Source organism: Nestor notabilis, unplaced genomic scaffold, assembly GCF_000696875.1.
Source record: "Nestor notabilis isolate BGI_N333 unplaced genomic scaffold, ASM69687v1 scaffold17867, whole genome shotgun sequence".
NCBI lineage: Eukaryota > Metazoa > Chordata > Aves > Psittaciformes > Psittacidae > Nestor > Nestor notabilis.
In genome coordinates this window covers 1-16,547 of record NW_009938031.1, presented here as the reverse complement: position 1 = coordinate 16,547, position 16,547 = coordinate 1, and the positions used below count along the sequence as shown (strand labels likewise).

The 16,547-nt window shown below is 49.7% G+C and overlaps 1 protein-coding gene across 1 annotated transcript; it reads right to left on the bottom strand.

Moving 5' to 3' along the window:
* Positions 1-3,964: 3,964 nt before the first annotated feature.
* BRAP (BRCA1 associated protein) lies at positions 3,965-15,595 on the bottom strand (the record flags this gene model as incomplete). The annotated part of the gene is made up of 10 exons (XM_010019127.1): positions 3,965-4,692; positions 5,646-5,749; positions 7,648-7,737; positions 9,262-9,371; positions 9,856-9,994; positions 10,624-10,699; positions 12,721-12,869; positions 13,008-13,121; positions 14,447-14,636; positions 15,394-15,595. Coding segments are annotated over 10 exons (1,535 nt in total), but the record flags the coding sequence as incomplete, so codon positions are not given.
* Positions 15,596-16,547: the final 952 nt, after the last annotated feature.

Below are 16,547 nucleotides of genomic sequence, written 5' to 3'. Positions count from 1 at the left end.
CACACACTTAACACAGCACAAGCAAGCTGACGGCTCATGCTCACCCCCTGCCCTCAAGCCCAGATGACCTCTACAACCACAATATCATTGCATCACTAAACCTGCACAAGAGACCAGACTCTCAGTCTCTGGTGAGCTCAGCTATCTCTGCTCTTTGCAGAGCCCCACCAGCAAGCAGCAAAGCTTCCCACTGCTTCCCAGCATCAGGAGCACAGCTCAGGAAGAGCCCACACCTACCCCAGAGCATGCTCCAGCTCCAGCAAAGCAGCAGCTCCTCAGGTGCAGCAGCTTTATAGGAGCTGTTGGCCCTGAAGAAGCTTCAATAGGGACTAATTTCCTGGTGGGGAAGGAAGCGCTGTTCCCTCTGGGGTGTTTGATGGGTTTAACCAGCTTTGGGGTGGAAGGAGTTTGACTCCCTGCGAGGAGGTGGAAGGAAACCATGTGGGTGTCTTGAGGTTTGTTGTCTAACTCAATTAACCAATTGCTTCCAGGTCAAGAAGGGGCAAAGCTATAAATGCTGCTCGCTGCTATAAATAGTGTTTGCTCAGGGGTGGTGCAGGAGCAGGAAGTGTTAGGTGTGGGGTTTAACTGGGGCTTGGAATGGAAGCAAACATCCCCAATTGCTTCCTGCTCCAAGCAAACCTGCTGCTGCTTTGCTGTTGCCCCTGGGAGGATGAAGTGAACCAGTGCATGGAGATGTGCCCAGTTCAGGCTGGGGAATGGGTCCACAGACACCCCTCCTGTCTGCAGGACTCCCCTCCGAACACCACCCTGTCCTGCTGGATGCGTTTGCCTTTAAAATGCTGTTACTAGATCAACGTGCCTGTTTATGTAAAAGGGGGGGGGAAGCCTTGGAGAAATTGATGTGGTTTTCTCAGAGCTCAAACGAGAACGGACAAGTCGGTTGGTGCGGATCAAGGCAGGAATTTTCCACTGGGCCTTAGGGAATTGGGCTCCAGTGAAAAGGTGAATGGAGCAGAGAATGGGTGGTGGGATGGCAGCGTGGTCCTTGGAGGGGCCATGGGGTGCTCTGGCTGCTCGGATGTTTGCCTATGGGGTGACTCTATGTCCATGCACTCTGCTAGTGGGTGCTGTGCAAGGTTCTTTTAGGGCACAAACCAGAGAGACATCACCTCACCCAGCACCTCAGCTCCTCAAAGGGCAGAACCAGTGTCACGGAGGGGATTAGTTGGTGTTAAGGGCCAAGTTCTTCCCAAAGGGCAAATTAACCCACCAAAACATTAACAAGTGCCAAGCGTGTGAAGCAGAGCAACACCAACCAGGTGTCCACCCCGAACTGCGGTACCAGGCTGCATGGAGAGGGCTTTGCTGGGCTGGCCCCAAAAGGGCTCGTGAAGCCCATCAGCAGAGGGTTTGGGGCTGCATTTCCCTTGCAAGCAGGGGATCCCTTTGTCCCACCATGCCCACCCGGCCTCCATGTAACCACCTCTCCCCTCTGCTTGCTCGGAGCAGCTGCCAGAGTGAATCATTCCAGCATCCTCAAGGCTCAGAGGCCTCTGCCAAGCTTCGTGTGACTTCTGGCCGTTGCTCTGCTCCATCTGTGTTTGTCCCCGGGCAGTTTAAATCCCGCAGCATTCCCTGTGCTCCCTCTGGAGCAGGTGGGTGCTCCCACCACAGAGCTGATGCTTCAGAGGCTCCTGGGCTGCTGCCTCGGGTGCTGCTTGTCGCCGTCCTGCCCACACGTGTGCAATCACAAGCCACTTGGCTGTCCTGTTCCCTCGCTGCCAGCCTGTGAATCAGGGACCTTTTGCAGAGAGGAAACAGCAGGAGATGCTGCTGAAGGATCCAGGCCCTGTGGGGGAGAGCAGGTCCCCCCTTTCTTGCTGCTGGACCATCTCCTCTCCATGACTGCCACGTAGCCCGTGCAGCAAGTGCCAAGGCAGGCTGTGTCGCAGAGCTCGCTCCAGCACCCACTGCAGTCAAAGCCCGTTGCTGTTCATCAGAGGGGAGGAATGTGCGCTGCTTTCCTGATTTAAACAAAAATAAAGTCGGGCTATTTTAAGGGTTTTAATCATAGCAGAAGCTTGGCCAGTCTCAGCTGTCCAGTGCTCTGCTGCAACCTTCTGCTGCGGTGCCACTGAGTCATCAGCCACAGAGCTGACCTGCAGTTTGATGTCAAAACCCGACCGCTTTTTCCAGGCACTTGGGTGTCCAGATGATGGGTCAGGAAGCATCATGGATCAGCCTTTACCAGGACTTTGCCCTTCGCCACGAGCAGGCTCAGGCCACGTCAGTGCTGCTGCTGCTGCCGCCGGGCCCACCGCAAGGGACATCTCAACCTGCCCCAGCAGCGCTGAATGAGCACCCAGACACACACAGAAGCTTGTCTTGGTTTCCTGGAGAAGCTCAAGGATGTGAGGACTGAAGGTAACTTGGTTTAACACCAAAGCTCTCAGCAACCCCGGGTTCTTCTGCATGAGCTGCCCCCTTCTCATCAGCCAGAGGTAATTAATTACCTGCCTCCTCTGCTCCCATCAGCTCACCTGAACCAAACTTCCTCCAACCCAACCATGACAAAGAGCTCTTTGGGCAGCTTTGCCTTCCAGTTACAGAGAGCTTCAAACTAAGTTGCATGTTCTGTTGTCCTCCCTGCAGGCTCCTCCCTCTGCTTCCAGCTGAGCACATGGGCAGAAGCACCGTGATGCTGGTTTAATCTTCAATTCCATTTTCTGGAACTCCATCCAGCCTTCAGCACAGCTCCTCGGTGTCCTACCCAAAGCAAACTTTTAGCCAAAGGCCAGAGGGTCTTAGATGGTGTAAAAAGAGATTTTAAACAAAATAGTTTCTATGGGAGAGCAAGCCGTGGTGTGCATCTCTAGGTCCTGGGAGCAATTTACAGCAAGTTGAGGCCCTGTTGTACCTTCCACACACTAGAAGACACGTTGCTGCTTTACCTCTTTCCTGTACCTCCAGAATGAACAGCCTCCAGTAATAAAGGATCAGTTCTGCTCCAGCTTGGAGCTGGGAGGCAGAGCTGCTGTTAGGGACTGAGTTCATGGCTGCTCCTGCAGTGCAAACAATGGAAAAGGATGGTGCTGTGGCCTGCGAGGACAGGCACAGACTCCCCTGGCCACTTCCCAGAGGATTTGCCTTTAAGGGCTCCGATTGCTGCACACAGGGGAAAACCCTTCCCACCTCAGTGTCAAACCTGGGACAGATTCTAAGTGAAAACCAACAATAAGAGCAAAACAACCCAGGTTTGTCCTCAAAGTCCCCTTAGAGACGTGCATCCCTTTGGGACAACCACTACGGATGTCCTGGTGGCCGAGCTTTTGGCCAGTGCCATGTTTCGGAGCGGGATGGGCAGTGGTCTGTGATCACAGGAACTGGATCCAGACCCTGTCACATTAGCCCTGTGGTGGCAGCTCCTGCAGGGGCTGTGCACAGACAACAAGGGAGAGATTCTGAAGGGGGGTTACTCATCTTCCTCACCCCATGTTGGGAGAGCAGCACCGGAGCTTGTGCCAGCGTAGCCCTAATGTGGAGGGAACACCCCCCAGCCCGCTCCAGGAGGATGGGAACGCTGGGGCATCTGTCAATACATCTTCACAAAGGATTTATTCAGTTTGTCAAAGTGCCTGTAAAATAACCACATTAACCAGCATCCAGGATACAAAACTGATGCTTTCTGCCCCAAAGGCAGCGAGCACTGGCCTTTCAAAGGCCATCTTCGAAATGAATAGAGTAGCAAAGTCCCTTAAAGCATTTAATACGCCAGCCTGGAAGCCTTTAGGACTCATTCAGTTTCTTACACCACTAAGAAGGTTTAATGTTCCATACCTCAACTCCTTTTTATTTCCAGACTACAGCTCTACCCCTGCATTTGCAGTTCTGCAGCGTCAGCACTGCACATACTCAAAGGAGATGGATATCATCTAAAATTTACACTATTTATTAAATAAAAATCATTTAACTAAGAACCCTTTTAATCCAGGAGAACTGGAGAAGCCTCACACACTGGGCCTAGCCTACTCCACAGCATCCCCATGGGGAATGTGGTGTTGAACAGGTGACACATCCCCCCCAGAGCAGTCCACTCTCCAAGAAGAAAGTCGAATGCACGACTTCGGAAAAGGTAGGAAGGCAAAATGGGCATTAAGATCTGCCTAAAAATAGCTAAATAGTGCAGTGAAATGCTTTTAAATACCACAGACACCTCCACTGACCGGCAGCCAGTTTTATGAGCAGCTCTGAAGACAATTTCTAGCTGAGCTTTAGTGAACTGGGCATTCCCAGCCAGAGTCCCAAGGGGTGAGCCTGGCCTACACCAGCAGGGCCAGTTTCCATATGGAAGCAGACCAGCCCAGTGCTCATTTGCCCCTCTTGCCACGGCCTCTCCTGGAGGAGGGTTTGCCCGTGCCTGCTGTGGAGGAGCTGGCAGAAGACGCCACCGCGATGTTGATCTGTCCTTCCTGAATCTCCTGCCGGGTCTCGGCTGGGAGGTGGTTGATTTGCTGCTGTGTCTCCAAGTAGAACATGACATCCCGCAACTGCTCCTGGATCTCGGAGATCTGCAGGTCCTTCTGTTCACAGGTTTCCTTTAACACCCTCTCCTCCTCCTTCAGTTTGTTCTGAAGCAAGGCTTGATTCGCCCGCAAGCACTTGTTCAGCTCCTGCTCCTCCTTCAGCTCGTTGGAAAGTTTGGCCACTTTGTTATTCAGCTGAGAACACCTTATGAAGAGAAGCACAAGTCAGCAGAGCAGCACACTACACCGAGATCAAACACTACCACATCCTTTTGATTTCCAATCCCTCAGGACAACCAACCCCAGCCCCACCAACACCACCTGGAATCTGCTTTTGTGGCAGAAAAAAATCATAGAATCCCAGCCTGGTTTGGGCTGAAGGGATCTTAAAGCTCATCCAGTTCCAACCCTCCAACACCTTCCACTCGAGCAGGTTGCTCCAAGCTCCTGGCCCTGAACACTGCCAGGGATGGGGCAGCCACAGCCTCTCTGGGCAACGAGATGCTCCCACAAGGGTATCAGTAGCCTCACGTTTCACAGACAGTGCTTTCGCCTGACAGTTTGCTGGCATCATACATGGACTCCTTTCCACTGGGTAAGGGGAGCTGCAGGAGCCCCAGCTCACTAGTCTGGGGTTCCCTGCTCCAGCTGGGATAGCTGGAGAGGCAGCAGCACCAAGGGCCTGGTGGGGGATGGGGAGTGGAGCTCCCAGTCCCACCTCTGGAGCTGGCACATAGTGATCCCCACAGTGCCTGTGCTTGACATCCTTCATCTAGGCAATTCCTGAGATCTACATTTTCCTCTGTGCTGGGTGAGATGCCTCTGCTGAGCTGCCTTTCTTCTCCTGGGATAAATCCACCAATTGCCAAACAGGCTGGCTTCTCCTCTGGAGCAGGCAGGGGAGGGATTACTGAATGCTAAATATGCAGACCATGTAAAAAGAGCCAAGAGCCCAAAAGCTGCGCTCCACTCAACAGGCACTTTTAGTTTGTGAACACCTACAGAAATGAGAGCTCGTTTTAAAATAAGCTGCGTTCTCAGTCTACCAGTTTAAATAGCCCAAAATTGCCCAGGAATAGCAGGAGGTTTTTTCTTTCTGGATGTCAGTGTGCAGAGTTTTAATGGCTGCATGGAACTAAACCTGGCAGCGGTACCCACTTCCTTTCGACAGACTGCTTTTCTTTGAGCAAGTCATTGAGCCTCTGTTCCAGACTGTCACACTTCTCAATGGTCTCTTTAAATTTGGTCTTCATGTTGTTAATCTGTAAAAACAAACACAGAGGCATTTCAAACAGATCAAAGTCCTCAGCACTTTCATTATGACGTTCAACTTTCTGGAGCGCTTTCTCGCCTTTGACCAATTATTATATTTAGAGAAGCAAAAGCTTTGAGCCAAGAAAAGGCTTAATTTTAATGCAGACCCTCCCCATTCCACTTTGCAGCACCCCAAGAAGGAACCACGTTGCCGTGGAAGCTGCTCACACAGAGCAACAACTCAGGCTGTAAATCTGTGCCAGCCACCCCGTTCAAACAAAAGCTGCGTCAGATCCGTAACTTCTCCCCGACTGCCATTCCCATTCATTGAGCCATTCCCTCAGACGTTTTTGTATCCTCAGCAAACTTAAATTTCCATCTTAAGGCTTTAGAATGCTGGACTTTTGCTCAGGTTAAACTAAACCTCAAAGAAGTATGGTCAAAGTCTGAAAATTAACATGCTACTTTGCTCAGCACTGACTCAGCATTCGCTGTCATAAGGCAGTGACCTACTGACACCAATATCTTACTCACACAAAACAGAAACAGAAACACACGTACATTGGCTTCCTCTTCCCCTCTACCCCACAACTTGAGGCTGCTACTGCTGAAGAAAACCAAGCTCGTTCTCTCAGCATTGCATGGAACAGGGTAAAACCTCTGAGGTAAAAGACTTGCAGGGTGTTTATGGACAGAAACGCTTGTTTCCCTTGTATTAAGATCAAAAGTGTGTTTGTGGTGGAGGCAGGAAGTTAGAGGAAAAAAAGCTTTTCTGGAGGAGCAATCTGGACAAACGTCAGTGTCAGCACATGTGGTGCCTTCTCTGATGCCATAGTCAATGCAGAGCAGGTTTTATGCCTTCCAGCCCTAATCACTGGCTGTTTATGCAGCTGATGGTTGATTTGGGGAAGTAGCCTGAGCACTGATAATGGAATACACTGCATGGTGGCACTGATCCAGCCAAGACTTACACAGAGCAACTGCCATGAATAAAATGTAAGGATCTTTAAACATGAAATCACATTTGGGCATATCTGATAGTCCTTTCACTTTGAAGCTGCTTTGTGGATCATGTTTCCACATCATGTACAACACAATTTATGCTGCATCTTCTTCTTTCATGGGCCCCTCCATAAGGTTTCTGGGACTGTTCTTTAGGCCAAGGTCAATGGCCACTACTTCAACTGTCACAGTTTCTACACTTATGATGCCACTAACTGCAGACACTAAAAGGTTAATTAGAAGTCATGTAGAAAGTTGATTTAAGGAGTGAACCCTCAATCCTGACTCACTTTAAACCTAGTTGAAAGGATCCATGTAGAGTGAGGAGCATTGAAATACCCTCACTGGATTTTTGCTGACGGCATTTTGAAGCAGTCCTGCCTACAGGATACTTTATAGGAGGAGACTCTGAACTTCTCCCAAAGGGTGCTGAGGAGAGATAGGGGATCAAAACCAAAGGGCAAATCAATATGCATTTGGAGCAGAAAGACAGCTTCCACTTTCTGCAGCCGAGCAAATTAAAGTCATATTGTCTATGCTACACTAACCTTCCCTGGAGACACACGTCAGCGTGAGACGGATGGCATCGGCAAGCAGGGCTCCTGCAGCACCACAGACTTGTTTTCACCACTGCTGCAGTCTCCCCAGCAGCCCATTTAAATCAACCTGCCATCGAGGTGGCAATCTACCTACTTCTGCACCACTGAGCAGCAAATTGCTAGATCTGAGCATCGAGATAAGGGATGCAGCTCAGAGCCAATTTTCTCAGCTGGTAGCGAAACAGGCTGTGTGAGGCCACGTCACACAGCACTCGAGCTGTAGGAGACTGAGCAGAACGTCTCCCATCGAGCAGAACAGTGGCCAGGGGTCTGGTTTGGCAGTTTCACACGTGCCCAGAGCTCACCTCTTCAGCTGTGTCCTTTTCTATCCGGACAATCTTGTTTTCCCAATAGATCCGTTGTGACTCCAACTGGCTCGTTAGCAAATAGGAGTACTACAAACAGAAGATACACACACACAAGTCAGCTCTCCCATAAGGGTGCCTATGCTGATTTGAGAAGCCCAAAGGGCTCCAATACACAAATCAACTTAATCAAAGCCTTTGGAGCACAACAGCAAGGATCAAGTTCCACCCAGCCATACCCAGCATCACGTCAAGAACTTTGTAAAGCTTTTCCATTGTAAGAGCAATAAATCTCTGCAGATTTTACACTGCAGGAAAACGAAGCATCAAGCATCCTGTCATGAGAGTCTGAGATCCCAAAAGCTGAGTTGCTGAGCTCCCCATTCACAGCCCAAAACCCAAGGCAGAGGTGCATGTATCTGGCTTCACTAGGAATGTCTCTGGGAAAACACCCTCAGCTGCGTGTAACAAATCACAGCTATTCTTCTCCAACATGTACAGCCCATTCCGATGGTATTTTGGCATCTGAACAAGGATATATGTCTTGCATCCCATCTTTTCCCTTCTGGTTCTTCAAATGAGTTATGAGAAGGTTGGAAAACGTGATCATTTCTTATCATCAGGCTAATAAGCACCAAATTAAGCATTCAGTATAGAATTAAACATGTGCAAAAAGCCTTGAACACTCAGTAATATCCGAGTGCTGACACACACTGCCAAATTCATTCTCTCCAGAAATATTTACATCTCACAAACTACACAGAGAGGTCTTGCATAATTTCAGCAGCAACCTTTCAGGAATAAAAAGGGTTAAAATTACCTGGTTTAGCATCTAAGTGTTACTCAGAAAATCCATGGAAAAGCAACTAAATACTTATTTGAGCAATAAGCTTATGAAGTCTGGTCTCTATGAGTCTCTGTCTGTTCCTCCTCAGATACCCTTGTGTCTAATGCGGCTGAAATCATGCTGCAGTATTACCTGCTCAGTGGAGCAGTAATTTGGGTTTCTCTCCTTTACCCTTCTAGTTAGGGCAGGAGAAGCTGGTCAACAGGTACAAAATCCACTCCCAAAATCATTCTCTGCTCAAGAGAAGGGAGCAGAACAGGGCTGGAATCAGTGGAGCCTGCCGGCTTTCTCTGATAGCCAAGGGAAGCACATAACTAGGGATTCCTACATTCTAACTCATTTTACAAGCTCAACTGCTCAATTTGACAGTTCCACACACGTCCTGGCTCTTAAGCCAAGTCACAGATGCACTGGGAAGGGTCTGGTGAGTGAATCTGGACGTATGGACCTGCTTCAATCTCCAGTGACCCGAGTGTAGCAGCGTAACCAGTTCATGTTCATTCTAGTGGTGAGCACAGGATGAAGCTGCAGCCAGCTTCCACTGAGCTGCATTGGCTCTGCAGAGTCAACAAGAGGTTGGGGTTTTTTTTAAGAGGGGAAAAAAAAAGAGGCAGTAAAAACATCCTGCTTGTGCCTGAAGATGATTGCCTCCACGCAGGGAGCAGGTCTGCTGCATAGGCTGATGTAATTGAACTGTAGTCATATCTGGATTTGAAACACTTCCACCCAGCAGCACAATGCAGAGTCCAACAAGGCAAAATATTTACCTCTAATTGTAAGGCATCAATTTTCTCTTCCTGACACATATCTCCCTCACACTCATACTGAACTATCTTCCCATCAGTTTTACTTGCAACCAGTCGATGGACGTAGTTATCTGAAGAGACAAAATTCAACCATAGGGAGTTTTAGCTTAAGAACACCCAGGTTGACACCAGTTATGCAGCACAATTAACCATGCAGACTGCTGCAGCAGCACATTAGCGAGGCAGGAAGCCAACATCAGATGTATTTGTTATTTAGCAGACTTTGCAGAGACACCTTACAGGATATTTATTACAACAGCCCATTCCCATTCCTCAGGGCAAATTGATGGAAAGGGATTAACAAACACATTCCACAGAGACTCCAGGACTGCCCCAGATCATTACAGAATCACATTCTCCCCCTTCCATCTGCTGCAGACCCATGAAAACTGCTATTAGAGAGGAGATGGATGTTCCCAAAAGACCAGGTATTAGTACAGATGCAAACTCCTTAATCTCCAAGCAAACTCTGCCTCAAGTACTCTTCCTAAGGGGTCCCAAAAGTTGTTTTACAAACAAGGTCATCCTCCAAGGCGGGGAGGACAGAGCACTTACCTCCAGCATAGTCCCAGACTCTGTGGTTGGTCAACTGCATTGCGTAAGTGTGCTGGGTCTCCTCAAAGTGCTTGTAAGCGTGTCGGCTCACGTACCGGCCACAGCCGATGTGCCCACAGATTAAACAGATCCAAAGGTTCTGCCAACAGAGGAAGAAAGCTCTGTATATACAGTGCTGTCAAGTGGTGGAATCAGTGCTTTGAGACAGTGTGATCACACACTGATGGCCTCTTGAGGCTGGGTACATCCAGTCACTTCCTTAGAAAGTGAACACTTTGCTTTCCCCCCTCCTTCAAAGCCTTGCTCAGCTGGAAGGTTAAGGAGAAGGAGGTACCTGCTCATTCAAGCCAATTACAAGGCTGCAGGTGCTGGCTATGGTGATATATCATCACAAGGTGGATGGAAGAATGGTTTTGGCTAACAAATAAGGCACCTCAGCAGGACTACAAAAGCAAGCTCTGATGAGCACCGTCTAGAAGGGACCCCTAAGTTCAGTGTTCACTTAGTTCCTGTTATCAAACTCATCACACACCCCTCGATCAGCTTCCATGCTAACACTTTCTAAGAATCAGAAAGATTTGTCAGAACAGGAAAGCCGGGAGGTGAGAATCCTCCCACCACTGATTCCAACTCAAAAGGAAAGCAGATACACCACTGACTGGTAAAATCAGCCCCAAAGCAGCCACAGAGCTAACCCCAAGAGCAACTAGAGCAGCTGTGCAGTCAGATTTAGTCTAGATCTCACTCACCATCCACCCACCTACTTACTTCTTGAACTCCACACTCAAAACACTTGTTCTCTTCCACTGGCTCAGGTGTTTGGCAGTATCTGCAGACAGGACACCTAGAGGGCAATAAGCATCGTGATGAGACACCAGGAGCTCCATTTTAATATTACAGTAATTAAAAAGAGCCAGAGAGCTCAAAGTAAATGTCTCATGCAAGTGGGATGCTCCCTATATGTGTGCATCTCAGTTCACATTTACCCCACTCACATCGTCCTCCATTCCACACAAGGCTGTTCTTAAGCCACTGAGTGACACAAGAACAAAGAACAGTTCTTCCAAAGCCATTTCACAGTCTCAGCTTGATCTGGTTTTGCTGCAGTCCAAGTGTAGAGAACATCTGCAACCAAGAGCACCAGTGGGGCTGCCAGCAGCATCAGCCTCTGCCAGTAAGCAAAAGAGCCACGACCGAGCTCAAGAAACACATCCCTGCCTCAGCCATCAACGCTGCAAGAAGCACTTGTATAGATGTGTTACACATCTCTAAACATTGCTCCTCCAGACTGCTGCCAACTGATATCTTCAGTTCTCCACCACCTGCAGGGTTTTACACAGCAGGTACATGTTGTTGTGGAAGGAGGCTGGAACTACACACTGCTGAGGACAGCCGAGTAACAAAGGGAGGTGCTGTCTCTTTGCAAACATACCTTGGTATTCAAAACAACCCCAAGGAGATGAGGAGATGCTTCAGTTTCACCCCAAATGGAATCCATCTCAGCCCTTCCAGGAAGAACATCCTTTAACTGTACCCCAAAAGAATCAGTAGTAGGGACCCTGCTCTGATTTCTTTTGGAACAACACCCCTGTGCTGCCAGAAAGATGGGAGACCCACAATCAGAAGGCGCTTCTGCCCAGAGCCGAAGCCCTGTAAGTTCAGCCAGGGAACAGGGTAACTGAGGCTGAGCATCCTCTTGCCAGGACTGTTCTTATGTATTTTTCATTAGCTGCTGGATAAGCTACAGAAATATCCAAGGGAGGAGACAACTGGATTGCAGTCAGCTTCCTATACAACTTCAGGCACTTCCAGCCTCCGTGGCGCCGAAGCAAAGTGGACAGGGATTTTCTTTTATCATCCTTCTAGACTAGAAGTGTAAGTTCTGCTTAAACTGTACATTAGATATTTAAGTGCTGTTTTGGATCCTGCTCCTACACCGGCTGAGCTCCGCTGCTTCAAATCTAAACTGATTTTGGAGCAAAGCAGCCCATAAACTTGCATAGCTACAAATGTGATTAACCTTGCTGAGGTTCTGTTACTTTGGCTTATAAATGATATCGAGAGGGGTAATGTTTTCCTCATGCTCCATTAGAGAATCAGGGAATCGGGTACTAGTGACAGAGAAGTCACAGTGGAAATCCCCATCTGCAGGGATGGGAAGGAAGGTAAGAGGATGAAAAGGAAAGGGCTGGCAGAGCAAAAAGCAGAGCTGCTTTAAGGACAGATGCAGATCCGAGCCCCAGCCCTACCCAGTGCCCTGGGGTGTCTCCCTGAGCCCTCTCCCATCACGCAGCCCATACCCACCTCAAATCATACAGCCTGGCTACAGCAGCTGCCTCCCTGATTTACCAAGTGATCTTGCCCCTTCCTCGCCCTCCAGTCCTGTCCCCCTGCCTGCCTTCTCTTGCCCAGCTCCCCTTCGTCCCCACCCAGTATCTGAGTAAGACAGCAGGGCTCCCAAAAGGACTCCTAAGCTTCAGCCAGATGTGCAAATCCACAGCACAGCCTCAGCTACACCAAGGAAACAAGTGACTGAACAGACACGTAAGGCTGAGTGAAACATTCTGGGGGTGCATCCCATGCTGTTTACCCCTGTGTTTTCATCCTCTGGTATTTTAAAATAATCAGCATTGCTCTACAACTCCCTTCCTGCCTCAGCAGCGAGGCCCATGGGAAACATTGTTCAATTACTTTTGGCAGGAAGATTTCTCTCTGGGAGTCCCTTAATGGCAAAAAAAACAGAGCATTAGAACTTGCAGTAATTCCTGCCCCCACACTCTGATAAGCAGAACCAGTCTTGTCAGCACACAAGCACCACACTCAAAACAAGAGCTTTAGGTGTGGAACTAAAGCAAAGCCCCTTACGTAGTGTCCTCCCACCGCTGCAGACACTGGCTGTGGAAGCTGTGGTTACACAGCGTGGTGAGGACCCCGTTCACGGACTCATCCATCCTCTCCAGGCACACTGTGCACTTCGGGAGCTCTGTCAGGTCCATCACAGGCAGACTGGCCCCCTTCAAAAGAACAAGGGGAGACAAATTGCTCAGCACCTTCCAACCACCGTAAGTGAAGCACCCACATAAGAAAAGACCAAGCTTCTCTCCCATTACCACTGGCACTAAAGTACAAGAACCAAACCCAACCAAACTTACATCTTCTGATTTGAAGACTTCAGCCCTTTCCACGTACACCAGCTGGCAAACATCCTCCTCTATGGAGTTGAACTGCCGGCCATTGCACGCCATGTAAAAGCTGTCTGCATCGGCCTGTGCACAAAGCAGAGGAACCCAGTTAGAAAGAGAACACTCACAGCTGATACAATTGAGGAAGAGAAGGCTGCTGTATCCTCTCCTCTCCCCTCCACCAGGCCCTGTAACACCAGAAGAGGGATTTCAGGGTCAGCTCCTGCCAGCAGGCATTGCATTTCGGCACTGGGTTTAGCACTACCACTTGAAGACAAGAAGTGAAGTTCACAGCAGTGACAGCTACCCTGATACTTGAGCATTCAGCAGGGATAACAGATTTCCTTTCAGCGTCTATTCTGCCCTTTGTCAGCAATTTCAGCACATTCACAAAGCAGATTTGGTCTCTGTGAAAACTTCAGAGGGCCACATTGCAGGACACTTGTGTCAGGAAAGGAACACTTTAAGCATGGGCAAGAATCTATTTCGCTGGTCACAACCCAGCCATGCTCTGAACTGAAGTACACTGAGAGCCTGAGAGGCACTTGCAAAGAGGCAGAACCAAAATAAAGCCTGGAAACGGATGATGGGTTTGACACTCAGAAACCTCCCCAAACCCTTTCCCTTGCAAACCATCACATCAGATTGAGGTGAGCTGAGTGCCACCTTCCTCTGTTCCTGGTCACTCCAACCAGCAGCATAAAGGTCCCTGAGATTTGCTTTTGTCACCTGCAGAGACACCCTTTAGGGGTCCCTGGGGAACACGGCTTCAGAGAATGTCCCAGAAAACAGGAATTGCAGGGTGAACAGAGTACAAATGTATGGATTTGTTGCAAGGCTCTTTAGCACCGGGTATTTGCCCAGGTCATCTGATGCAGCAACATACAAATACACAAAATGCATCTCTGCAGTTACTGCAAAGAGCACAAACTGCACACAAATACTGCATCTGCACAACGGGCATGGGAAGTACCTCACAAATTCACAGCTGGGGGGAACCTGACCATCCAGCTCCTTGGAAAAGCAGAATGAGTCTTCCCTAAAATGCAAGCGAAGCCCAGCTGGCTGGGTCCTTTCTGCTCAGCACAGAGCAATCATAGAATGGTCTGGGTTGGAAGGGACCTTAAAGCTCCTCCAGTTCCAACCCCTGCCACGGGCAGGGACACCTTCCACTAGAGCAGGTTGCTCCAAGCCCCTGTGTCCAACCTGGCCTTGAACACTGCCAGGGATGGGGCAGCCACAGCTTCTCTGGGCACCCTGTGCCAGCGCCTCAGCACCCTCACAGGAAGAGCTTCTTCCTAATCTTCTTCCAATCTAAATGTCCCCTGTGTCAGTTTAGAGCCAGGGAGCATTCCTAAAGAGCAACGGTGTACGACAGTCCCCACAGCAAAGGGACTTCCAGCTCTTACCTGTGAGCTAAACTTTATCAGCACCATATACTGGTTTGGAGTGGAATCTCGGATGATTTTCATGTGCTCGATTACTTCATAGAAGGAGGCCACAAACTTCATGAGGTCGTGGCTGGTCATGGTAGCAGGGACAGTGAGGATGCAGAGCATGGCGCTGCGCCGCACGTCCTCCTTCAGAGAGGTCATCTTGCTGAGGAGGCAACAGTGACACAGCCTCAGCTCGCCCCAGAGAGGGCACATTCCCAGCAACTTACTCTGATAACTCTGTTCTCAACCTTATCCCTCTTTTGCTTATTTGTAAATGTAAAGAGAGAGAAGCAAGGGGTTGTGGCAAGCACTGGTGTACCCACGTGGACCTATTTTTCTTTCCCAGATTAAAGTGGGCAGCTCCAAACCCCCATGGGTTTGTCAGGAATAGTTTTTCATCTCTTTTTCTATAAAAAAACCCTGAATTTGGGAAGCCACAGACACTGGGAATGACTCCTAGAACACATGAGCAATGTTTGTGACCAGTTCAAATGCTCGTTCTATGTCTCGGGAAGCCCTAACATGGCAGTTGTCACACAATTATATGGAAATGGAATGGAATTGTAATCCCTGAAATGCAGGAGAAAGCCTCCTGCCCCAGACAGCTCCAGAGGCCTGCTGCCACGACCCCAGGGACCACGATTTAACCATGGGACCTGTTCAGAAGCTGTTTCCAAACATCATTTTGTAGGAACCTGCACTCACCTTACACCTGGAGCAGCATCACCCACAGCTGGTGGATGGGGCCAGCCTCCAGCTCTACCACCATCAGACCCCTTCTGCCCTCCCAGTTTGAGTCACCCTTCCTGTTTATTCCAGCTCAGGAGCCACAGCCCTGGGGTGACCAACCCGCCCTTCCGGGCGCTGGCGTTACTCAGGAGCAGCATTCCCATAAAGCTGCAATTATCCAGGATCCTTACTTTGTTTTGTACAGGTGCATGATACCATGAACAATTTCAACCGAGGGGTTCCCGCTGAAGAAGGAGATCTGGTCAGGGAGCTGTTTTGAAGGCGAGTCTGGAGCAGCCTCACGCTCTTTGCTTTGATCATCGTGTTTATTGTTGTCCTCAGCAGATGCAGCCTCTGGAGCTTTTCTTCCTTCCACAGCAACTTTTGTTTCATCTTATATAAACCAAAAGTTTCCACATTACTAATGGCGCAGCAGAAGTGTCTGCTGTTCCCCAAGCACAGCCTGTGTGTACACCAGGGCTCGGAGGAGCCAAATTCCAGCCCTGGAAAGCAGCAGAATGAGACACTGCTCATCTCTGCTGTCCCAGGGGAACTCCAGAGCTGCCATGCACCCGGCACAAGCCCCTGGCAGGACCCACTGCTGGGATCAAGCACAGCCAGCCTGTGCCACTCAAATCCCAACAGACACCAGTGTCAACACAGCACAAGCAGGATGGATTTGCTGAGCAGGGGCTTGGAGAAAGCAGCTCCTCTGATGGCAGCCTGGACATTTGACAAGGCGTGGAGATTCCAGCTTTGCATTTCCTCTCTGTCAGGGAATTTAAACATCTGCAGAGCTGAACAGTCTCACTGCTACGGAGCAGCAACGCTGGGAAGCGAAACACTAACAGCCTGCAACACAGCCCAAGATAAACTCACAGAAACACAGACTAGTCTGGGGGCACCTTCCACTGGAGCAGGTTGCTCCAAGCCCCTGTGTCCAACCTGCCCTTGAACACTGCCAGGGATGGGGCAGCCACAGCTTCTCTGGGCACCCTGTGCCAGCACCTCAGCACCCTCCCAGGGAAGAGCTTCTGCCTCAGAGCTCATCTCAATCTCCCCTCTGGCAGGTTAAAGCCATTCCCCCTTGTCCTGTCCCTACAGGCCCTTGTCCCAAGCCCCTCTCCAGGTTTCCTGGAGCCCCTCTAGGCACTGGAGCTGCTCTAAGGTCTCCCTTAAGAAGCCTTCTCCAGGCTGCCCCAGCCCAGCTGTCTCAGGAGAAATACTCTACTAAAAAATTAACCTTTACAGAGCAATAAACATTCGCCAGGAACAATCACGCCCCTCTTTGGACCCCAGAGCACATCCCTCAAGTTCTCTCCTTGTTTCCCAAACCACACGAGTG